Source organism: Solea solea, chromosome 13, assembly GCF_958295425.1.
Source record: "Solea solea chromosome 13, fSolSol10.1, whole genome shotgun sequence".
Taxonomy (NCBI): domain Eukaryota; kingdom Metazoa; phylum Chordata; class Actinopteri; order Pleuronectiformes; family Soleidae; genus Solea; species Solea solea.
This window is the reverse complement of record NC_081146.1, coordinates 5861865-5883363: the sequence shown is the minus strand read 5'-3', so window position 1 is coordinate 5883363 and position 21499 is coordinate 5861865. Positions and strand designations below refer to the sequence as shown.

The following is a 21499-nucleotide window of genomic DNA, read 5'->3' as shown; positions in this document are numbered from 1 at the left end:
TTGAGTTGTAAAAGCAGATGATAGACTGTGAAATAACTGCTGCTAGTGGAGGATGTTTGTCATCATGACATGGTTTTTCCAATTTCTTGATATCACTGTACATTAATGACTAGCCTACTTCAAACCAACTCTGCATTTGACAGTTTATCTTATTGTATAAATGATGACCATCATTAGGAAATCATATATTCATCTTAATATTGTTGTAAATTCATCAATATATAACGTGCAGTAAACAGCTATTCACCACTAGATGGCGCTGAATTCCTATCATTGGTAGGGATGGGCGTGGTCAGCTCATACTTCCCCCTACAAACAGACATTTTTACCATTCCTCTCCAAGGCTTCCCGTCACCGTGAAAACAGAAGCCTCTCTGGATTTATTATAAAACACACCGAGTTTTTTGGCATATTGACGAATAACGGTACGTTACAAGTTTGACTAATGATGTGTTCGATCTGTGTAATTGTTCGTTTGTATAGATAATAACTGTATTGTCACGGGCCAGGCGTTTTCACAGGCGTATGAACGTTATCTTCCCAGACCCGATTCAAATGCCTTTTAAAAGCTAAGAAAGCTAGCGAATGTTAGCATACACGTTAGCTTCTTTTGACGAGCATCATGTAGTTTTAGCTGTAATAAACAGGTTCTTACGTAGCATCGACGTCTTGCTTTGAACTCTAAGTCTTACTCCAACTATTACTACTATCGCTATAAGCGTGATATGTGTTAGCGTGATATGTGTTAGCGCTGCGGTCGTGTTGAGGCTGCGGTGGACATTCAGCCTCACAGAGAATGTATGCAGTTCCAAAGGCTTTGGCTTAATTGAGTGACACAGACAAATGTCGAGTGGAGGCTACGAGTTATTCCACATACGTTAGGTTACATCCACAGCCAAACAATCCCAAGATAAAACTACAAATTATTCAGAATGTGATAATTACATGGGAATACATTTGTAAATGTAATTGTTACCTGATCCCACCCAGTTAAAATGCAAATTCACCCAAATAATTGAAAATACATCAAATATAATAATTGTAATGTAATGTGATTATCTATGGAGGTAAATGATGGGCGTTGTATTGAATGAAATCATGCAACCCTTTTCCCGTTAACTAGTATTTTCTTTGTCTTTGCTAGTTTGGTAAAATGTGCTTATAAAGATAACTTAAGTTGACTTAAACTTAAGGTTTGTTTTCCCCTTTAAAACCAGTAATCAAGATGTTCTATACATGTGGACCCAATGAAGCCATGGTGGTGTCTGGTAAGATATTTTCTTGTGGTCTGTTGTAATTATATCGTTCTTTTAATGTAGATTTATAGACATCACATTTTCAAGATTTATCCTGTTACACTTGAATATTTTATCTTTAAATAAAGCCTGGACATGATCATGTTAAATGCTTTTTAAACAGAAAACGGCAAAATCCCTTTTACTCCAACTTATTAAAATTCTTCTGTATTTCTTTATTTTAACTGTCAGTTTGCGCTTATAGTCTCTTTCCTTTATTTCACAGTTACATTGTTATTGCTCACAATGATACAGGATGTTCAGAAACCACAATTTTCCTTGTTGAAATAACAACTATTATGTTGTTACAAACCACACTGCATTTTGTATCATTGCCAAAGAAAAGTTTTATGTGTGTGTCATGTGATTGATTTAATCATCATGTCCTTTGATAAGATGAGCTTGAGCAACACTGCTGTCAGCTTGAAGTAAGCCTGGATTTTTCCAGCCTCGTGTCATGTGTGTAGGGTTAAAACAATGTGAATGAAAAGCATTACTCACATTGTTGTTAAACAGGGTTCTGAGTTGAACTATGTCCTTAACTTCACTACTCTACACAAGCTGTGTGTTTCTGATTGGACATGTAATGTTTATGTTATGTGTTCTCTCCTCCTCCCCTCTTCTCCAGGCTGTGGCCGAACGCCTCCTTTAATGATTGCTGGAGGACGGGTCTTTGTCTTCCCATGTATTCAGCAGATCCAGAGGTGATCCCTTTTTTCTGTCTTAGTTTTGCTTTTTACCCTATATGAGTACAGCATTGCTAAGTACTGGAAAACAAATAAATGGTTTAACTGTCAGTTACCAGGCTGTTGCCATAGCTGGTTTGAGGTTAGCAATTTAAATCTACTGTTGCTTCTTTTTATCTGGTTCCTCTCTCTTTCCCTCTTGTCTACAACTGTGTGGAGTTTATCTCTTATGTAAGAGTGTACTATTTCATTTTGACAGCATTATTTCTTCATTTATTTCTTCAAAACCCACTCCAACCCCTGCAAAGTTGTTCTGCCCCTGCTCTAAACTCGGATAAACGGTTGATACATTAATGGCCTGTGCTTGAGTTTGACTCAGACTGGTTCTCGATGCTCTGGCTCATTTCACAAAATCAGAGAGCTTGAACTAAAAAACAGGGTATTTGAACTCCAGCAGTGTGTCTGACTTTAGATGAATGACCGTGGAATTGACTGTAAATTAAGTTGGACACATCTACACTTCCTTCCACTGTATCAAACAGTAAGCCTAAATTTCCTGTATGCAGGTGCATTTGAAACCAAAACTTTGATCTGTAGTGACGGGGTGGTGAGAGTAAATGCTGAGATGCAGTGTTGAAATACAACTTTCGACTGTCATAGTGTCTCATTCATAATATCAAATAATGAATTAAAACTGAAATATGAACACTTAATCATTCTTTAGAGTGAACCATGTTCTGGAAAAGCATGTCTTTCAATTTTCCTGTTGTATATCCTTCTGATAACATAGAGGTGGCAGGGTCTATCTTCAATAATACAGCCACCCACCCGGAAGTGTTGTAGTTGTTTTAGCTTCTCTAGATTACTGGCTATTTGAGCAAGAGGTCAGGGTTCATAGAATGAATTTGTAATTAAAAATATGGAAGTCAAGCAAAGAAAATAAAGCAGCTGCTTTTGCTTGTTCGCATTGGTGTCGCCACGTAAGGCACAACGATTCTTCTGATTTTATGACATTGCAGTGGCTGCAGTGAAAAATGTGTGCAGTGTAAACACCATTGTTTTGGTATCTCAGCGTTTCCACTCGTTGCCCCCCCTTAATTAAAATGCCTGTACTTGTGGTAGTACGGATGGAGTACAGGTGGAGTACAGGTGTAAATACACCCAAGAATGGATTGTTATAGACGCATTGTGACCCAATTGAACAGACATGTAAATGCACGATGTGTCTCAGCTCCACACACAGTGAGCAGAAATATGTTGGTGGCTCCGGGCACAGCTAACATGAAAGTGGTGACGAATCTGTGTAGTCTCCTCTGCTTTTGTCAGTTTTCAGTTTGTCGAAGTCATTTTGTGGCGAAAAGCAAAGAGTTCATATGATAGTGCGACTTGTTGTTGATATGGCAGTGCACAGAAGAGGAGGTAACATATGGGGCAATGACCATTATAGGATAGCAATCGAATCTTGATGTGGACACTGGAAACATGTGCTAATCTGATCATAGAAAACAAATTTTAATGCCAGATGTAAAGGGGGCATGTTTTTTACGTCTATGCAATTTTTCTCAGAATCACACTGAACACCCTGACTCTTAATGTGAAGAGTGACAAGGTCTACACCCGCCATGGTGTCCCCATCTCTGTCACTGGCATTGCTCAGGTATGTCATGATAGACTAAAACATAAAAGAGGTTGTATTTCCAGAAAAAAGTGACAAAAAGACAGTTTGTTCAAAAGCTGCTTCTGCTGTTTACAGGTGAAGATCCAGGGTCAGAACAAGGAGATGTTGGCCACTGCCTGCCAGATGTTTATGGGGAAATCTGAGGCAGAGATCTCCCAGATTGCACTAGAAACATTGGAGGGACACCAGAGGGCTATTATTGCTCATTTGACTGTGGAGGTTTGTGTGCTGATGTTTGCAAATTAATGTTTTCTATCCCTAACAAGCTAAGTTCTTCAATGTGCACCACTGCACTGTATGTAATGCCTTTGGTGTCTCCTCTCTGTGAGCAGGAGATCTACCAGGATCGTAAGAAGTTCTCTGAGCAAGTCTTCAAGGTGGCCTCCTCTGACTTGGTGAACATGGGAATCGGTGTTGTCAGCTACACGCTCAAAGATGTCCATGATGATCAGGTACTTCATGTTTGCTTGGGTTCATGTTTCTGTTGTAGAGACTAGATTTGGGCAAAGCCCATACTGATTTTTCACCTCTGTGAGGACTAATGACAAGAGTCTAATTAATAAAACATCAACCACTAATTACAATAGCAGTAGGAATGTGTGTCACTCTAAAACCATATTTTGAATGTATACGCTTTTAGTCTGGGATGATTTCCTCTGTTACAGTAAAGCACTTAGATGATTAGTATTGACTCGCTGTCTCTGACTCATCTGATCTTCTGTGCATTAGTGATGAATTAGACCTCAGTCTTAAGAGCTTCAGAGTTCACCCTCACCATCTCTTGTATGTGTTTAATCCATCTACCATTCCTCTTATTGGTCAAACTGTGCTATCTTATCGTTGAGTGTCACTGTCTCTCCATCTGTGTCTGTCTCTTACAGGACTACCTCAATTCTCTGGGTAAAGCCAGAACAGCCCAGGTGCAGAAGGATGCCAGGATTGGAGAGGCTCAGTACAAACGGGATGCTGTCATCAGGGTAAAATACACATTTTTGTTTAATTCTTCATTCTTCTTTCTCACATAGATCATCAGGATACTCAAATCTCATCAATCATTTAATTTGTTGATTTACAGGAGGCCCATGCCATGCAGGAGAAGGTGTCTGCTCAGTACGTGAATGAAATTGAGATGGCAAAATCTCAGCGCGACTACGAACTCAAGAAGGCAGCGTATGATATTGAGGTCAACACCAAGAAGGCGGAGTCAGAAATGGCCTATCAGCTCCAGGTACAGTCATCTGTTAATGACCTCATCTTTAATCTAATTTCTTTTGAATTGTTTGCTATGTGTTATAGCTCTTAGTTCTTGTCAGACTGTTTCTGCTTGTACTCGTGTAAACGGTGGCATCACAGGTCTGCATTGTGTTGCATTTGTGGTAGCGAGGACCAGATCACAGTCTCTATTTAATATCTGACTGAATGAACAGAGCATGAAATAAAACCTCCAATCAGGACTCATGTGGAGTGTCAGGTGGAGGAGGACAAAGGAACACATAACAAAGGTTCTTCATCATGCCTGTCAGTTAAAAAAATATTTTTGGGTAATTAATTATAAATAAATAAAAATACACTTAGTCCACAGGTTTTTTCATAAGGCTGCCATGTGATGTTTGCACAAAGAGGACTAATCCATATTGCAGATAATATGTGATCAGAGGTTTTTTTTTTCTGCTGTCCCTATCAGGTGGCCAAGACAAAGCAGCGCATTGAGGAGGAGACAATGCAGGTCAAGGTAGTGGAGCGCACGCAGCAGATTACTCTGCAAGTTCAGGAGATCATCCGCAAGGAGATGGAGCTGGAGGCAAAAGTTAAGAAGCCTGCTGAAGCAGAAAAGTACCGTCTGGAGAAGCTGGCTGAGGCCCAGCGGTGAGTAACAGACCAGAACACTGATGATGTTCCTGGTAATAATCATCTGCTGTCACTAAAGAGTCACTGAGTGTCTCTTCTCTCCTGCAGCTTGCAGCTCATCATGGAGGCTGAGGCAGAGGCAGAGTCCATCAAAGTGAGTCTTGCCATATTTCTATTTTTCTCCTTTTCTGTCACGTGTTCATTACCAGGTTTTATTATCATTATGGATTGTTTGCAACTGTTAACTACCTGTGTGGTCATATTTATCCTTTTTTTTTTTTCTTTACCAAACATGACCATGGGCAGGACTGGTAGTTTTCTGCTCTTCTTTTGTGAGTTTATCAGTAACATGTGTGTCTGTGTGTAGATGAAGGGAGACGCAGAGGCTTTCGCCATTGAGGCCAAGGGTCGTGCCGAGGCAGAGCAGATGGCCAAGAAGGCTGAGGCCTTTAAGCAGTACAAGGATGGAGCCATGGTGGACATGCTGCTGGAGAAACTGCCACTGGTCAGTCAGACTGTCATGGGTGGATGAAGAGATAAATGTTGTCACAGATACATGCTCAAATGTAGATGGGGTTTTTTGGTTTGGGAAAAGGAGGGACATTTTTTTTAGAAAGTCTAGTCTAATGCTGGTCCATGTGGCAGACGATAAATAATTTGATCCCGTTTTGGACGCTTCATGACCTCCTGATAGAAAGGATTTTAGTTTTCTTCCTTCTGCACTGATACACTGACCAATAAGTGAGCATGATCAAACAAAATGGTGACGCAAAAGAGGAGTGGTTAATTTGGTACTGCAGGATGTGTCGTGTTTTTTCCCCCATATATTACACAGCAAGTATCATACACTCACCTTTTGATGCCATTGTTTGTTACCATTCTTCTGTCTGGGTGTCGATTAGCTCGGCCAAAGCCCCAGCACCTTTTCTTCCATCATCACACAGTTGTGATAATTGTTTGGCTTGATTACCACCATGTTGTCAAATTCATAATATAATATATAATAATAATAACACATATAATAATAAAAATCACAAAGGGTTACATAACATTACATGTCATTTAGCAGACTTACAAGGGGATTGAGTACAACCCGCCAGGGGTGGAGTTGAACTTTGCGACCATGATGTCTTTTGCATACAGGGTACCGGTCTTAACCACTGAGCTACCCCACCCCCGCACTGCAGCTTTAAGTTTACCGTTCGTTTTCACAGCAAGGAACTACACAGTGTATTGACTTAAGTGTTTTTTTTTGTTCTGCAGATGGCAGAGGAGATCAGCAAGCCTCTGTCAGAGGCTAAGAAGATCACCATGGTGTCCAGTGGTGGCTCCGAGGTTGGAGCAGCCAAACTGGCAGGAGAGGTGCTGGACATCATGAGCAAGCTGCCACACACCATAGAGAAGCTGACTGGAGTCAATATTTCTCTGGTACGCTCAACTATCTGAGTGAGTTACTGATAGAAAGTATGAGCTGCCTCGTCCATTCCTTCTTTGGACGATTAAAGCAGAAATTGGCATTGTACACAAACATCATTATGTAGGAATGGTTATGCGCTGGTCGTGTAGCCCTTTAGGTAACGCACTCTGATATCCATATCATCTCTTTTTTCCTTCCCTTTATTTATTTTAATTTAACTTTGAAATGACAACACAATAGAAATACCTGTGTATTCTCACTGATTCTTTGTTCTTCACAGGCTTCAGGTCAGACCACCCGTGTCCATTGAGAAGAGAAGGAGAAGTACCGAGGAGCAGTGTCAACTAATATTCAGATCAGGAGCTCCAAGCCTCCTTCTTGTGCCGAATCCCACTGGAACGACTCCGTCACCACTGTAGTCCTGTCTGATTGTTTGTGTACATGCTTGTGTTTCACCTGTGTGTGTCTGTCCATGTCACTGATCTGAGGTGTTGTAAGTTCTGCTGTTGGTGACGGCAAAAGCAGCTGTGAGGGATTCAGTTATTCATGAAGCTACTTAGTTTGACTGGAGCAGACAAAGCGCCTGAATCTTCTGTAGTCAGTGATAGTTCAAAGTGTGAAGTCTTTTTCTTTTCATTCTTACCATTCAGTATGCATGATTTTACTCTCTCATCAAAATCAGACTCATATTTATCCACAGGGTAAATATGAGTCAATAAACACTTACTTTTTTTTTTTACTCTTAAATATGGTTTATTTTTTCTTTTAATTCACTTAATGCTGTTGGAACTCTTTATCTCAGCAGAACCTCATACTATTATTGATGTGTATTGTTAGTGTAGTTGTTTTATAGTAAGTACTTAATGTGACGCAGCTTTGCTTTAATTATATTTAACAAAAAGGCAGACAAAGCTGACGTGGTTCTAGATTACTCGACATGTATCATTGTAACTACTACATTACTTTGCCCACAATCATATCAGCTGTACTAAAAGTGGAAAAATAGTTTTGCTTGCTTTATGATGAAGAAAAAGGAGGTGGTTGGTGGAAACGAGATCTTGAGGTTTCCCGTGAAAGGCAGCGAAAGTATGTTACAGTGAGAGGAAAAACGTTTTGACGATTGTCTCTGCTGCGGTGTCTTCAGGAGTCTTGAATGTCACATGACAAGAGTAAAGAAGGATTGCTAACTAACCAACTAACCAGCATGCTGCTTTGATGTGCGTGCTGTCTGAAGTTTGAAACGACATACAGGAGACTTTGTGATTTACTGATCATAGTGAATTTCTATTACATTGTTATGCTGTGTTATAGTTTGGTTTAGAGGTTTTAGAGTTTGGGTCTTCATCTGTGGGGGGTTTTGAGTGACAGCTCAGTACCTCTGATTGGGAACTTGGGGGTGATTTTATATTTCCCACTTTTGCCTTTTCTACCTATCCAAATGTTTTCCAGCTGCAAAGCCTTATGCATTTTTTTTACCCTCAAGTGCCTGGTAAAAACTCCTCAACAGCCAAGTCAGGTTGGCTCCTCTACTTTGTCAAAAATGCCTATTACACTTCTGTCAGGGAAAAATGGTGTGTATCTGTTAAACAATCGTAAGCCATTAGCCATCACTATCGACGGCTGTAGATGAAAGCCAAATAGTTGATACTGCTTTAGGTTCTTCTTGTCACTAATCTTTTTTACTTTCCTTAACAATATGTTGTTGCATGTTAGTCTTTGAAAACTGAAACAACTTGTATGTTAGTGTCCAATATGAAAATCTTTATATGTAGTGAAATGTTCTAAGATACTGTAGACAATAAAGTATGGATTAATCACTTAAATCTATTGCCGTGATGTTTTGAAATTACTATTTAATATTGTGACTGTTGACCCTTGTGTTCCTTGTGTTCATTCGATATAGACTAAATCAGTTTCCAAAACTTTTATAATGAAACCTAAAATGGTGCATAATATAATGTTCCTGACTATCTATAACTGCTATTGTACAACACCTCATATATTATTATTTTAAATCAGAGATTTCCAAGAGATAAATGTTTTGATCAATTAATTACAACTTTTTTCTTTTCTTCTTACGCATAAAAACTAAAACGCATCATTTACCAGTAAATCTTAAAGATAGGGAAAACAATACTGTACAATTATTTGGTGACCCCACCCCAAGAGAAGCCTGCTAGAAAAATATCTAAAGAGCTAACAAATCCTCTAATCCAATATCGCTACCCAGGTATGACTAGTTATTTGCACACATACTGTCTGGTCATGGTGTGAATGTTGTTACGACAAAGCATTTAAAAGCATTTACAGTAGCAACCGTAAGAACAAAAGCAACAATAAAATGTATATCTACGGAAAATATAGTGTTCAACATCTTTGTAATTCAACTTATTTTGTAATTTTCTTTTCCACACGTACGGGGGTTATGCAAAACAGGGATAATATCCTCCAATCAGAAAAGCCCGTACTCAAAGAGACAGCACAAAGAGGGCGGGGCTTCTGTCGTGTCACCCAATCAAACGTGGCGTCAGTTATAGGTCTGATTCATTCAGTAAGTCATCGACAAAACTACATAAAACACTGATAAATGTGATAAAATCGTGTTGTTGTTTTTTAATGTTGCTACAACTAAAAACTACAATTCAAGACATTAAAAAGTGTTTGACAGTTTATGTTTCAATTATTACATAACATCAAGAGTTTAATTTTATTCAAGGAATTATCAGAACTCTTTAGCAACCTCTCCAAGATTGTTTTTAACATCCTACCTGAAACACATTGTAAATAACTATGAAAGTATTTCGATTAACTGTTATAAGTTTATTTTGATTAAATATAAAATGTGCAGTGTGCAGTACATTATGCTCTAAAAGTAAAGTAAATCATGTTATAACCGTTGCTATCAGTTATATATTTATAAATACTTTTGTGGGACTAGTGGAGGAAAACAGACAAAAATACAAAGTGTGGTGGAGATCCACTGTACTTATTATATGATTATTGTATGTATTTTATCTACAAAGCCTTCTTAGATTTGTTATCTCCTTATCTAAGGATCTACATTTTTTCATAAATGATGGAAATGTTGGCGCTCACTCCCAGGATTTGTTTCTGTTACATGTTCCAGAGGTTTGCTTTAGAGACAGGGGATGATCCTTTCATCAGGCCATTGATATTCTTCAGGATTGACTGCTGATCAGAAGTTTTTTTGAGCTTATCAGCACTTCCTGGCATCACAGAGCAATTATCAACAAAATGTAGCTCAGAATCTGCTCAAATCTCTTCACTGGCATGGAATTTGCTTTCATATCAAGACAAAGCCCGTCTTCTGACCTCAACATTCTTGTTCATGTGCATCTGAGATATGTCATGAAGGCCAGATTTTCTCCTTTTTTTGCCATGCATATACAGGTTTGTATGTTGCACTATTTCACTTATTAGATCTACGAGAAACGGAAGCATGAAAAAATACATTATTTCCCTCAAAATGTACTTTGCACTCTCCTAAAACAGAAGGAAAGTCTCCTTTGAACCAGTTGTCTACAAAAGATGGACATTTTCTATACAGCACTGACTATCATTTCCTCCAAGGACACCCTTTGGGACACTGTCATGTAGGGACAGTAGGGAACTTCATCACAACACCCTTTTTCATTGGAAGGTCACTCATAGGATACTTTTTATAATATAAATAAATGTGCTTGTATTATGTACATATGAGTAGCTCAGTTTAACTTGAGTATATAAACAGAAGTATACACAACACAGATCTCATTTCACTCTTTTTTGTGATAATTTTTCACTCAAGTTGCAGATACTATGGATAGATAATACACCTATTTCCTCCATCACCCATCTTCATGAGACAATACTTTCTTTCTTGTGATCATAAAAAGGTGAGCTCCTCCTTAAGAGAAACCTGCTATTTCTTCATAGAATGAAACTTGTTCACTTGCATTCATAACAGTATTTTCTTTTGCACAACAAAGGTGGGCTCCTCTTTAAGAGAAGCCTGCTAGAGAAATATCTAAAGAGCTAACAAATCCTCTAACCTGAATAAGCTGCCCACGCATGAGTATTTGTTTGCACACATACTGTCTGGTCATGGTGTAAAATTTGTCACAACAAAACATTTTAAAACATGTACAACAGCAACCCTAACAATAAGAGCAACAACAAAATGTATATATACAGAGAATATAGTGTTCAACAAACGTTTTTTATTTTTTTCTCCACACAAACGTGGGTTATGCAAAACAGGGATAATATCCTCTAATCAGAAGAGCCCGTACTCAAACAAGAGAGCACAAAGAGGGCGGGGCTTCAGCAGTCTCATGCTATCAAACGTCAGTTATAGGTCTGATTCATTCAGTAAATCAAAACTACACAAAAACACTGATAAATGTGGTCAAATGTGAAAAACTCTTTAGCAACCTCTCCAAGATTGTTTTTAACAACCTACCTGAGAGACATTGTACATTTTTGTGATAATGCTTCACTCAAGTAGTAGATTACACAGATATATCACAACTGTTTTCTCTGTGATGTATCCACTCATCCGCATAGAATGAAACTTGTTCACTTGCATTCATAACAGTATTTTCTTTTGCACAACAAAGGTGGGCTCCTCTTTAAGAGAAGCCTGCTAGACAAATATCTAAAGAGCTAACAAATCCTCTAACCTGAATAAGCTGCCCACGCATCACTATTTGTTTGCACACATACTGTCTGGTCATGGTGTAAAATTTGTCACGACAAAACATTTTAAAACATGTACAACAGCAACCCTAACAATAAGAGCAACAACAATATGTATATCTACAGAGAATATAGTGTTCAACAAACATCTTTGTAATTCAACTTATTTTGTATTTTTTTTCTCACACATACATGGGTTATATAAAACAAGGATAATATCCTCTAATCAGAAGAGCCCGTACTCGAAGAGACAGCACAAAGAGGGCGGGGCTTCAGCAGTCTCACGTTATCAAACGTCAGTTATAGGTCTGATTCATTCAGTAAATCAAAACTACACAAAAACACTGATAAATGTGATAAAATGTGAAATGCTCTTTAGCAACCTCTCCAAGATTGTTTTTAACAACCTATTTGACAGACATTGTACATTTTTGTGATAATGCTTCACTCAAGTAGTAGATTACACGGATATATCACAACTGTTTCTCTGTGATGTAACCACTCATCCGCATAGAATGGAACTTGTTTACTTGCATTGATAACAGTATTATCTTTTGCACAACAAAGGTGGGCTCCTCTTTAAGAGAAGCCTGCTAGACAAATATCTAAAGAGCTAACAAATCCTCTAACCTGAATAAACTGCCCACGCATCACTATTTGTTTGCACACATACTGTCTAGTCGTGGTGCAAAATTTGTCACGACAAAACATTTTAAAACATGTACAACAGCAACCCTAACAATAAGAGCAACAACAAAATGTATATCTACAGAGAATATAGTGTTCAACAAACATCTTTGTATTTCAACTTATTTTTTTTTCCACACATACGTGGGTTATGCAAAACAGGGATAATATCCTCTAATCAGAAGAGCCCATACTCAAAGAGACAGCACAAAGAGGGCGGGGCTTCAGCAGTCTCACGCTATCAAACGTCAGTTATAGGTCTGATTCATTCAGTAAATCAAAACTACACAAAAACACTTATAAATGTGATAAAATGTGAAAAGCTCTTTAGCAACCTCTCCAAGATTGTTTTTAACAACCTACCTGACAGACATTGTAAATACCTATGAAAGTATTTCGATTAACTGTTGTACGTTTATTTTGATTAAATATAAAATGTGCTGTACATTAGGTTTTATGCTCTAAAAGTAAAGTAAATCATGTTATAACCGTTGCTATCAGTTATATATATGTACATAAATACTTTTGTGGGACGAGTAGAGGAAAACAGACAAAAATACAAAATGTGGTGGAGATCCACTGTACTTATTGTATGGTTATTGTATGTTTTTTGAGCTGAACAGCATTTTCTGGCACCACAGAGTAATTATCAACAAAATGTACCTGGCATGGAATTTGCTCTCATATCAAGACAAAGCCCGTCTTCTGACCTCAACATTCTTGCTTGTTGTACTTTTTATTATATAAATAAATGTGCTTGTATTATGTACATATTAGTAGCCCAGTTTAACCTGAATATATGAACAGAAGTATACACATGACAGATTTCAGTTGACTCTTTTTTGTGAAAATGCTTCACTCAAGTAGTGGATTACACAAATAGATATTACAACTATTTTCTCTGTGATGTAACCACCCATCCTCATAGAACAATATTTGATCACTTGCAGTCACAACAGTATTTTCTTTTGCACAACAAAGGTGGGCTCCTCTTTAAGAGAAGCCTGCTAGACAAATATCTAAAGAGCTAACAAATCCTCTAACCTGAATAAGCTGCCCACGCATCACTATTTGTTTGCACACATACTGTCTGGTCATGGTGTAAAATTTGTCAAGACAAAACATTTTAAAACATGTACAACAGCAACCCTTACAATAAGAGCAACAACAAAATGTATATCTACAGAAAATATAGTGTTCAACAAACATCTTTGTAATTCAACTTATTTTGTAATTTTCTTTTCCTTTTTCCACACGTACGTGCAAAACAGGGATAATATCCTTCAATCAGAAGAGCCCGTACTCAAAGAGACAACACAAAGAGGGCGGGGCTTCTGTCGTCTCACCCAATCAACCGTCCAGTTATAGGTCTGATTCATTCAGAAAAACGACAAAAATACGCATAAAGGTGTTCATGTGGCTGCTGCAACAAATAACTGCTATTAAAGATATGAAAAAGTGTTTGACAGTTTGGTTCACTTATTACATAACATTAAGAGTTTAATTTTATTTAAGCAATTATCTGAAATCTTCAGGACTTCTCCAAGATTGTTTTAACAACCTACCTGACAGACATTGTAAATACCTATGAAAGTATTTCTGTAGTTCTGTTGTACGTTTTTGATTAAATATAAAATGTTCAGTGTGCAGTACATTAGGTTTTATCTATCTATATATTCCAGGATCGTCTGTCTGTCTGTCCGTGTGTGTGTGTGTGTGTGTGTGCGTGCGTGTGTTTCTCCTGCTACAGGCACGAGTAAGTGTATCACCAAGTTTGACTTTGTTTGGATAAGTAATGCAAAAGATATTGTTAAATATATCAGTAAAAGAAACACACATTGACTTTCTCTACTGTAGCCACTCCCCCTCTCACTCACACAGCACTGTGGGCTCCCTGAGAGGATAAGCGGGCTGCATGGCAAACAAGGAGCTGTGAAGCTGAGGCAGGCAACGAACACAGTGCTCGACGTGCAAGTAACGCTGATAGATAGTGTTTACAGTTAGTTGCACTGCCTATTCAACATGAAAGCTTGTGTAGGCTATGCAGGCTATGCAGTGCAAGCTTAGCCACCCCTTACTTTTCATCCCTGAAACCACCAAGTTAGCTGTTGATGTGTTCTCCTTTGATGTGTGTAACGTTTTAATGTTTTATTAGTATGGATAGTAGTTAACAAGTCAAACATGCGATTAATGTTATTTGTCTATAAATGCAAGGAATGTCCTACATTTTGCTTATTACTTACTCAGGGCATCTGTGTGTACAGTGCTGACTTTGAAATCCAAGAGATATGAGTAAAAACAATGATCGGGTGCAGCACTAGTGCTCTAAAAGTAAAGTAAATCATTTTATAACTGTTGCTATCAGTTATATATTAGATAAATCAGTTTATGTACTGCACATTTAAATATAAAATGTGCAGTACATTAGGTTTTATGCTCTAAAAGTAAAGTAAATCATGTTATAACCGTTGCTATCAGTTATATATTTATAAATACTTTTGTGGGACGAGTAGAGGAAAACAGACAAAAATACAAAGTGTGGTGGAGATCCACTGTACTTATTGTATGTATTTTATCTACAAAGCCATCTTAGGTTTGTTATCTCCTTATCTGAGGATCTATATTTTTCATAAATGATGGAAATGTTGGCGCTCACTCCCAGGACTCACTCACAGGACTGTTCATGTGCATCTGAGATATGTCACGTCATTACTGGTTTTACAGGATTACAGGTTTGTATGTTGCAATATTTCATTTATCAGATCTAAAAGAAATGGAAGCATGAAATCTATTGGTTCGGTTCCCTCAAAATGTACTTTGCACTCTCCTAAAAAGAGGGCAAGTCTCCCTTGAACTGGTTGTCTAATTTTAACATTTTTACATTTGTTTTCTGTCACTGAGCTCTAGAAGTGGCACAGTTTCCTCAGCATCTTCACCTCCCTCAACATCCTCAGCTTCACTATCACTACAGTTAGTATTGTGCTGGTCTTTTCTGGTAGCCACTAGCATAAGTTCATTTTCAGTTCATCAACAGTCAACAGTTACTATATCATTCCACGTTCCATGAGACGTGGGACCAGGTGGGCAGTTACAGATCACCCACACCAGTGGTTCAGCAGGCAAGTGTACAAGGTATAGAATCATTTAAAATCAGGATCACTCAATGCCACTACCACACTTTAAAGATGACCTCATAACAGTCAGTCCACATTACTAAACTCTAGGAAGTACTGACTCAAATCAAAGTACTGAGTACTGAATCAAAGACACTGACATGACAAGATTAACTTCATCACCACGGATGAGCGTTATCGGTCCAATAGTAATCAAAACCACTGGATGAGATATCGGACAGATAACATTTTTAAATCCAACAATCCTATATTTCTGTCAAAGAAAAAAAAAAATCAGTAACAGCATATTAGCCGAGTCATGTTGACTTAACTTTATTTCTACTTTAGGGGAGAAGAATATTTTGATATAATGATTTGATATAGCTTGAAATGTCTCACACAAATGTGTTGTTAACAGCTTCATAGTTTACAAAGTCTAACAACACTACTAAAGTGTGTGTGTGTGTGTGTGTGTGTGTTTGTGTGTGAGAGAGAGAGAGTTTTTAGTAAAACTTACTTTAACTGAAGTCCACACGTCTCTCCTCCCTGACAAAGATGATGCAAAACTCCTCTGTCTTGGTCTTAAATTGTATCTGATTCTTTTTGGACTAACATAAACCAACCTAACTGCTAACCCATCTTTTGTAGTAATATGTCTTTACCTCAAAAGAAAGCAGTGAAAAGTGCTAGCTACGTGTTATCTTGTAGTTGCTGCCGGCTAAAATTGGCGTATGAATGACCTGGTGGGCGTGTCAACATCAATTCACATTAACCTGAGCGTAAAAAAAACTAGAGTTACCGTACAACAGCGTAGTGCCCTTAAAACCATGGATGGTAACATAAAACGCACACACTAAACTATATGGGCTTATATAGTGCGTATGCGCACACAGAACTACGGGTAAAGTCACAGTAAAATCTACCTGTCGGCTGTGCCCTCACTGCCCTGGAATGGAAAGTATGACGTTATGGCCTGTGTAGTCTCCGTGTGGCCAGAAGGTGGAGGTATTGAGTCATTTTCATTAGGACGTGAAAAGCACCAAACGCTGCCACATTCAAACACATTAGTAAAGTGTGAAAAAATAAATTATTGCACAGATTATAATTACATTTTTGACAGTAAGTTTGTTACTTGTACTCCTTAGTTGTTAAAGACTGTTACCATTTTTTGTTTTTTCTGTAAGGTTCTTCTACTGTAGAAGTATTGGTAAGATATTCCTGCGCTACTTGACATTTAAGGCTGCCTGTCGGCCATCTTGGTTAATGTCATTTTTTTCAGTGTAGACAGAGGGATGCACTGGCGTCCAATATGGTGGCCACACACATACAAGAAAAATAGCTCTTGAATAGCTGTCTACTCTAGTGACCACTATACACTGAAGGGTTAAAGGTTAGTTACTACAGCTGTAATCTGTAATAACAGATGAAAGTAATCATAAATTGCCGTCCTTGAACACACCTTGATTTATTTGAAAAGATTAACTTTATTAAAACATCTACAAAAATAGACGACACAATCAATTACAATGGCATCAAGGTAGCAAGCGTTCTACAGAGATACAGAAGACCCCAAATGTAACAAAGAGCTTTCTATATATTAGTAAAGGAAATTAACATTTCTGTCCTCAATATGTACATACTATAAAGTTCAACTTCAAAGAAACAGAAGGATGAATGAAGTTAGACATCAAGGAGTGTCTAAGTACAGTATATAAAAACAATGTAGGTTTGGTTGAACAGTGTATGAAAAATGACTAAAATGACGACGGCTCACAATCAGTCAACATGTCGTACTTGATAATGTGGATCATGTCAGGAGAAACTCACAGTGCCATACAGTCAGTAAGGTAGATGCCATGATTCTCCCGTGGTCAGCTTTAACATACTAAACATGAGATAATGTTGACATTAAAATCAGTACTGCCTGTATCAGCATTCCCTGTTTCAGCAACTGTCTTTGTAATAAAATACAGTAATGCATTTCAATGATTATCGACAGATAATGAGTAAACATGACTTAAAACCCTATAAAGTTTCAAAACAAAAGGTTTTCATACATTTATAAAGAAATGAAGTGATGGTGCCATTCCATGATATTTTTTAAAAATAATATTTTACATCTAATGGTTTGGCGAGAGATCATGTCCTTATAAAACACATCTGTGATGCATTCTGGTCTCCTCTGTCAAATATACTGTTAAATCCCAGCAGGTAAACTGCATCAGAATCAACATGGACAGGAATCATATCAGTCCCCTCACAGAGAAGAGGTTCATCATGGCTGGGGGCGGGGTAGACATCATATAGAGTTAAAGTGCAGCTGATTGTGGAATTTTTACATCTATCTTTTGTTTCTGGGTCTAATCCAGATTCAAAGAAAAAAAAAGAAATCACCAAAACACCTGAAGATGTCCCGTCCACTGCCCCGGCTGGCAACATTGTCCCTCTGCTTGGAAAAAGCTGTTCTAGTAGTAGCAGCAGGCTCATCTTTTTCTGCCTTTGTCCTCAGATTTGACTTTAGTCTATTTGGCATCATCGTCGTCAAGTCTTTTTTCTGTGACTTTCTCTGACGTTTTGACTGCACAAACTCGATCACCTGGCAGAACGGGGGCAGCTGGTGTCTGGTCCAAATCACTCTCAAAATGACTTCACAGCTGTGGCTGTGGGGCGAGAAGGTTCTTTGTTTGAATCTCGACCAGGTTCTTTCTGTGGTCAGTTTACGTGTTTTCTCCCTGGGTCTACGTGGGATTCTTCCAGGTACCCAAGCTTTTTTTTACACAGTCCAATGTGTAGATTAGATTAGGGTTAGGTGAATTAGTGACTCTAAATTGACTGGGATTGGCTTGAGCTCCCCCCACGACTCAGAGGATAAGCAGTGTGGATATACTGCCGTGGACAGATGTACAGAAAACATGGCTGTGGGTCTTTAGATATGGTTTTAAGGCTACAACAGAGAATTGGTGAAGGGTCAAGTTCACTTATCGATATCCTCCAAATTGGGCAGTCTGAATGTTAACATCTAACATTTTCACAGACTTGTGTTTAATCTGACTGATAAAACATGTTATGTATGCTGTACTAAGACAGTCCCTGTGTGTGCAGGTGGGCTGTTCAGAATGTTGTATATCCAGTCCACAATGTATGTTACTCAGCACCCTGCATCTGAAAAGTTTAATAAAGTAAAGTCATGAAGCTTAATACCTGTTTATTTCCTAGCTTGCTATGGTTTTAGTATTGAGTATTTCCTGCAGCTATGCTTCCGTCACCTCCTGTATTTTAAACTCTACAGCAATTAATCACCATTCACTTTAACCCTCATTTAAACTGAAAGTATCAGAGAAAAGAGAAAGTTCCTATGCACACTGCACCCGCCACCAACCCCTGAAATGTAGCTTGGACCATTACCTACTGTGAAGCTGGGGGTAGTTTTGCTTTTAGAGTCTGAGGAGGAAGTTAACCGAACCAGCGGTCTCTCAGCCCCGTTTTTTCCCCCCAAATCATACAAAATATAAAAGCGAGCGACCCACGTTCCCCTGTCATCTGCCTCTGCTGTGCACCTCCACCACATTGACTCAGACAGCCTCACACTGTAGCCAGGGTCGCTCCCCTCTGATGTTGCTCGTCTAACTATGTTCCTCCAAATCACTTTATACCATATTCATGGCGTCCTCAGTGAGGAAGGAGTGGATGTTAGCAAAGGATGGGCGGAGCTTGCAGTCTCTGTTCCAGCAGCTCAACATGAGCTCGTAGAGACCCTGAGGACAAATGGCCGGTCTGGTCAGATACACCTGCAGCAGAGAGACAGAGAGACAGAGAGACATGGACAAAGGTGAATGAAGAGCTGGACAATAAAAGAACAACTGCAATAATCACAACATAGTTTTCTTAAATACCAATGAAACCCAGGTTTAATATATATCAATTTAATGTTTATACATTGACACCTTGATGTATAAAAACCACAAACACTCTTTACAGTGTGCAATACAGCATTGTATTGTTTCCGGTCCATACATAAGTCAATTAACTGTAATCTAATTACTGCAGCAGTTGAAAAGAGCAGCCACTAGAGGGCGTCTGATAACATACAAATCTACAGTGTTGGGAGCTCAGGCTCTGGTTGCAGCTTTCAGATTAGGATCTGTTCGTATGTGAAAGCCACAAAGGACACTGTGTTATTATCTGAATGAACAAATGTAATAGTGATACTGAGCCAATTTAGTTCAGTAGAAATTGAAACACAACAAATCAAAACCTCAGCTTTCAGCCTCCCAAGAGTTAGTTATTAAATGGTTCTGGTTTTGGTTTAACGAATGTCCGCAAAGGGCAGTTGTGTGTTTGTGTGCTCTGCGTGTTTGTGTGCTACACTGTGACGTACCTGTCGGCCCTGGTCTCTGAAGAACTCCCCAGCATTGTCAATGACTTGTTCATCTGTGAGGTTGGAGTACGGCTGCTCCTGACAAACACTCAGCATCTCCCACAGAGTGACCCCGAATGCCCACACGTCACTGGCCGTGGTGAACTTACCCTGGAACAGAAAACCACACCCACCAACTCATCATCAGCACATACATTCTTGGTAAGTTATTAAACAGACAATGAAAGCAAATCAACAAGTTTGTAGTTTTTTTAATCAGATGTTTTCATCTAGTTTTTTTCTTTCTTTCTATATGTGTATTTATATATATATATATATATATATAATTTAAGTTTTACTTGTTTCTTCAGAACTTAAAAGTGTGTAAGTATGAGTGCCATCTACTGGTGACACTGCAGATTGTAACAAATGGAGAACACTCCTCACTTTCCACACATTTCATGGAACTTTGGTGGCCTTCGCATACCAGAAAGAGTGTAATAAGTGTCCATTTTAAAAAGTGAAACTCAAGCTCTTACTGGTTATTCTGTTCAGGCTGCTGTAAAGACATTGTGGCAAAAAATAGCTGTCTGTAAAGCAAGGCCCCTGTCCACAGTACATATCAGGGCTTTTGCTAAGGCAACAAAAACCTAATTATTTTAATTTTACAGTGATTATACACTTATACAAAACAAAATGAGCAGTGTATTTAATTTCTGCCAATAAACCCCTCCTAAAATGTTGACACAACCGTCTAGACACACAAATACACACGTTCCTGTCCTCTCACCATGAGTATACACTCCCAGGCCATCCAGCGTATCGGCAGCACAGCTCTGCCCTGGATCCTGTAGTAGTCGCCTGCATACAGATTCCTGCTCATGCCAAAGTCAGCGATCTTGATGTGACGCTCGCCACCCGGATCTTCCCCGCTCTCACCCTTCTCACCCCCGACCAGACAGTTACGTGTGGCCAGATCCCGGTGCACAAAGTTGAGTGAGGCGAGGAACTTCATTCCTGAAGCAATCTGGCTGGCCATGGAGATGAGAGCAGGGTAACTGTGGGAAAACAAGACACATTTCACTTTAATACGTCTGTGTGTGCATTAATATTTGTGTAAATGTGTGCAAGGGGTGTTTGTTTTTGTGTTACCTAATGGTTGGGGTGTTGTGTGTAGGCCCCGTCTTATCCAGAAGCACTCGGTGGGACAGATACTGGTTCAAGTCTCCACATTCCATGTACTCAGTGACCATACACAGCGGGTCACTGCTCACACACACACCGAGCAGCCGGATGATGTTTGGGTCCTTCAGACGAGACAGAATCTTCACCTCCTTCAGGAAGTCGTTCCTGTCAGGGCACAAAGGAAAAGTCAGACAGAAGAAAGATTTAACAATGTTGCCACACAAAAAGAATTCATGTCCCCCTTCACTTCAAAGCTTTTTATACATTAATCTGTGATATTTCTATAACATTTACTCAGTTTGACTGGCTGTATTAAACCATAATATACAGTATATTCCCATGAGCCATTTATACTGTTGCAGTCTTAATTGTGTATTGATCAATGGGATGCAAGATTTATACATATCGATTTCCACAGTGCTGATGATAGAATATCTGTTTCTAGGTCATGACTCCATCCATCCATTTAGTTTGTGACCGCAGTTCTCAGTTGAACTTGGATTGCAACATAAAATGTTCCTCTGATACAGCACCT

The 21499-nt window shown here is 38.7% G+C and overlaps 2 protein-coding genes and 4 non-coding genes across 7 annotated transcripts in view; 1 reads left to right on the top strand and 5 right to left on the bottom strand.

The window, feature by feature from the left end:
- The first annotated feature begins 290 nt into the window (after positions 1-290).
- flot1b (flotillin 1b) lies at positions 291-8747 on the top strand. Of its 2 annotated transcripts, none has more exons than XM_058648350.1 (13): positions 291-425; positions 1218-1268; positions 1924-1999; positions 3548-3638; positions 3735-3878; positions 3992-4111; positions 4541-4636; positions 4735-4887; positions 5344-5525; positions 5616-5661; positions 5875-6012; positions 6771-6935; positions 7205-8747. In XM_058648350.1, exons 2-13 carry the CDS (start codon positions 1226-1228, stop codon positions 7232-7234), a joined length of 1284 nt encoding a protein of 427 aa, XP_058504333.1. In that variant the 5' UTR covers positions 291-425; positions 1218-1225; the 3' UTR covers positions 7235-8747. The 2 variants fall into 2 exon arrangements, with proteins under 2 accessions (XP_058504333.1, XP_058504334.1); XM_058648351.1 differs by having other exon boundaries at positions 6771-6953.
- A 2166-nt stretch (positions 8748-10913) lies between these two features.
- LOC131472015 (U7 small nuclear RNA) lies at positions 10914-10970 on the bottom strand. The gene has a single exon (XR_009242049.1). It is a non-coding gene; the product is annotated as a U7 small nuclear RNA (small nuclear RNA).
- Positions 10971-11543: 573 nt separating this feature from the next.
- On the bottom strand, positions 11544-11600 carry LOC131472013 (U7 small nuclear RNA). Its single transcript, XR_009242047.1, has one exon. It is a non-coding gene; the product is annotated as a U7 small nuclear RNA (small nuclear RNA).
- A 589-nt stretch (positions 11601-12189) lies between these two features.
- Positions 12190-12246, bottom strand: LOC131472011 (U7 small nuclear RNA). Its single transcript, XR_009242045.1, has one exon. It is a non-coding gene; the product is annotated as a U7 small nuclear RNA (small nuclear RNA).
- A 1044-nt stretch (positions 12247-13290) lies between these two features.
- On the bottom strand, positions 13291-13347 carry LOC131472012 (U7 small nuclear RNA). Its single transcript, XR_009242046.1, has one exon. It is a non-coding gene; the product is annotated as a U7 small nuclear RNA (small nuclear RNA).
- A 3539-nt stretch (positions 13348-16886) lies between these two features.
- ddr1 (discoidin domain receptor tyrosine kinase 1) overlaps positions 16887-21499 on the bottom strand; it is a 40584-nt gene continuing 35971 nt past the window's right edge. Inside the window, exons 17-20 of the mRNA XM_058647445.1 lie at positions 20932-21129; positions 20570-20837; positions 19801-19950; positions 16887-19210 (exon numbers count right to left, since the gene is read on the bottom strand). Of these exons, the coding sequence (XP_058503428.1) occupies positions 19070-19210; positions 19801-19950; positions 20570-20837; positions 20932-21129 (757 nt within the window). The 3' untranslated portion in view covers positions 16887-19069. The remainder of the gene's footprint in view (positions 19211-19800; positions 19951-20569; positions 20838-20931; positions 21130-21499) is intronic.

Bases quoted from the DNA above. Each gene is read 5' to 3' on its own strand.
- flot1b (XM_058648350.1), top strand. From the start codon at position 1,226: ATGTTCTATACATGTGGACCCAATGAAGCCATGGTGGTGTCTG. The intron at 3,879-3,991 runs GTTTGTGTGCTG...CTCTGTGAGCAG, and splicing joins TTGCTCATTTGACTGTGGAG to GAGATCTACCAGGATCGTAA. The intron at 4,888-5,343 runs GTACAGTCATCT...TGTCCCTATCAG, and splicing joins AAATGGCCTATCAGCTCCAG to GTGGCCAAGACAAAGCAGCG.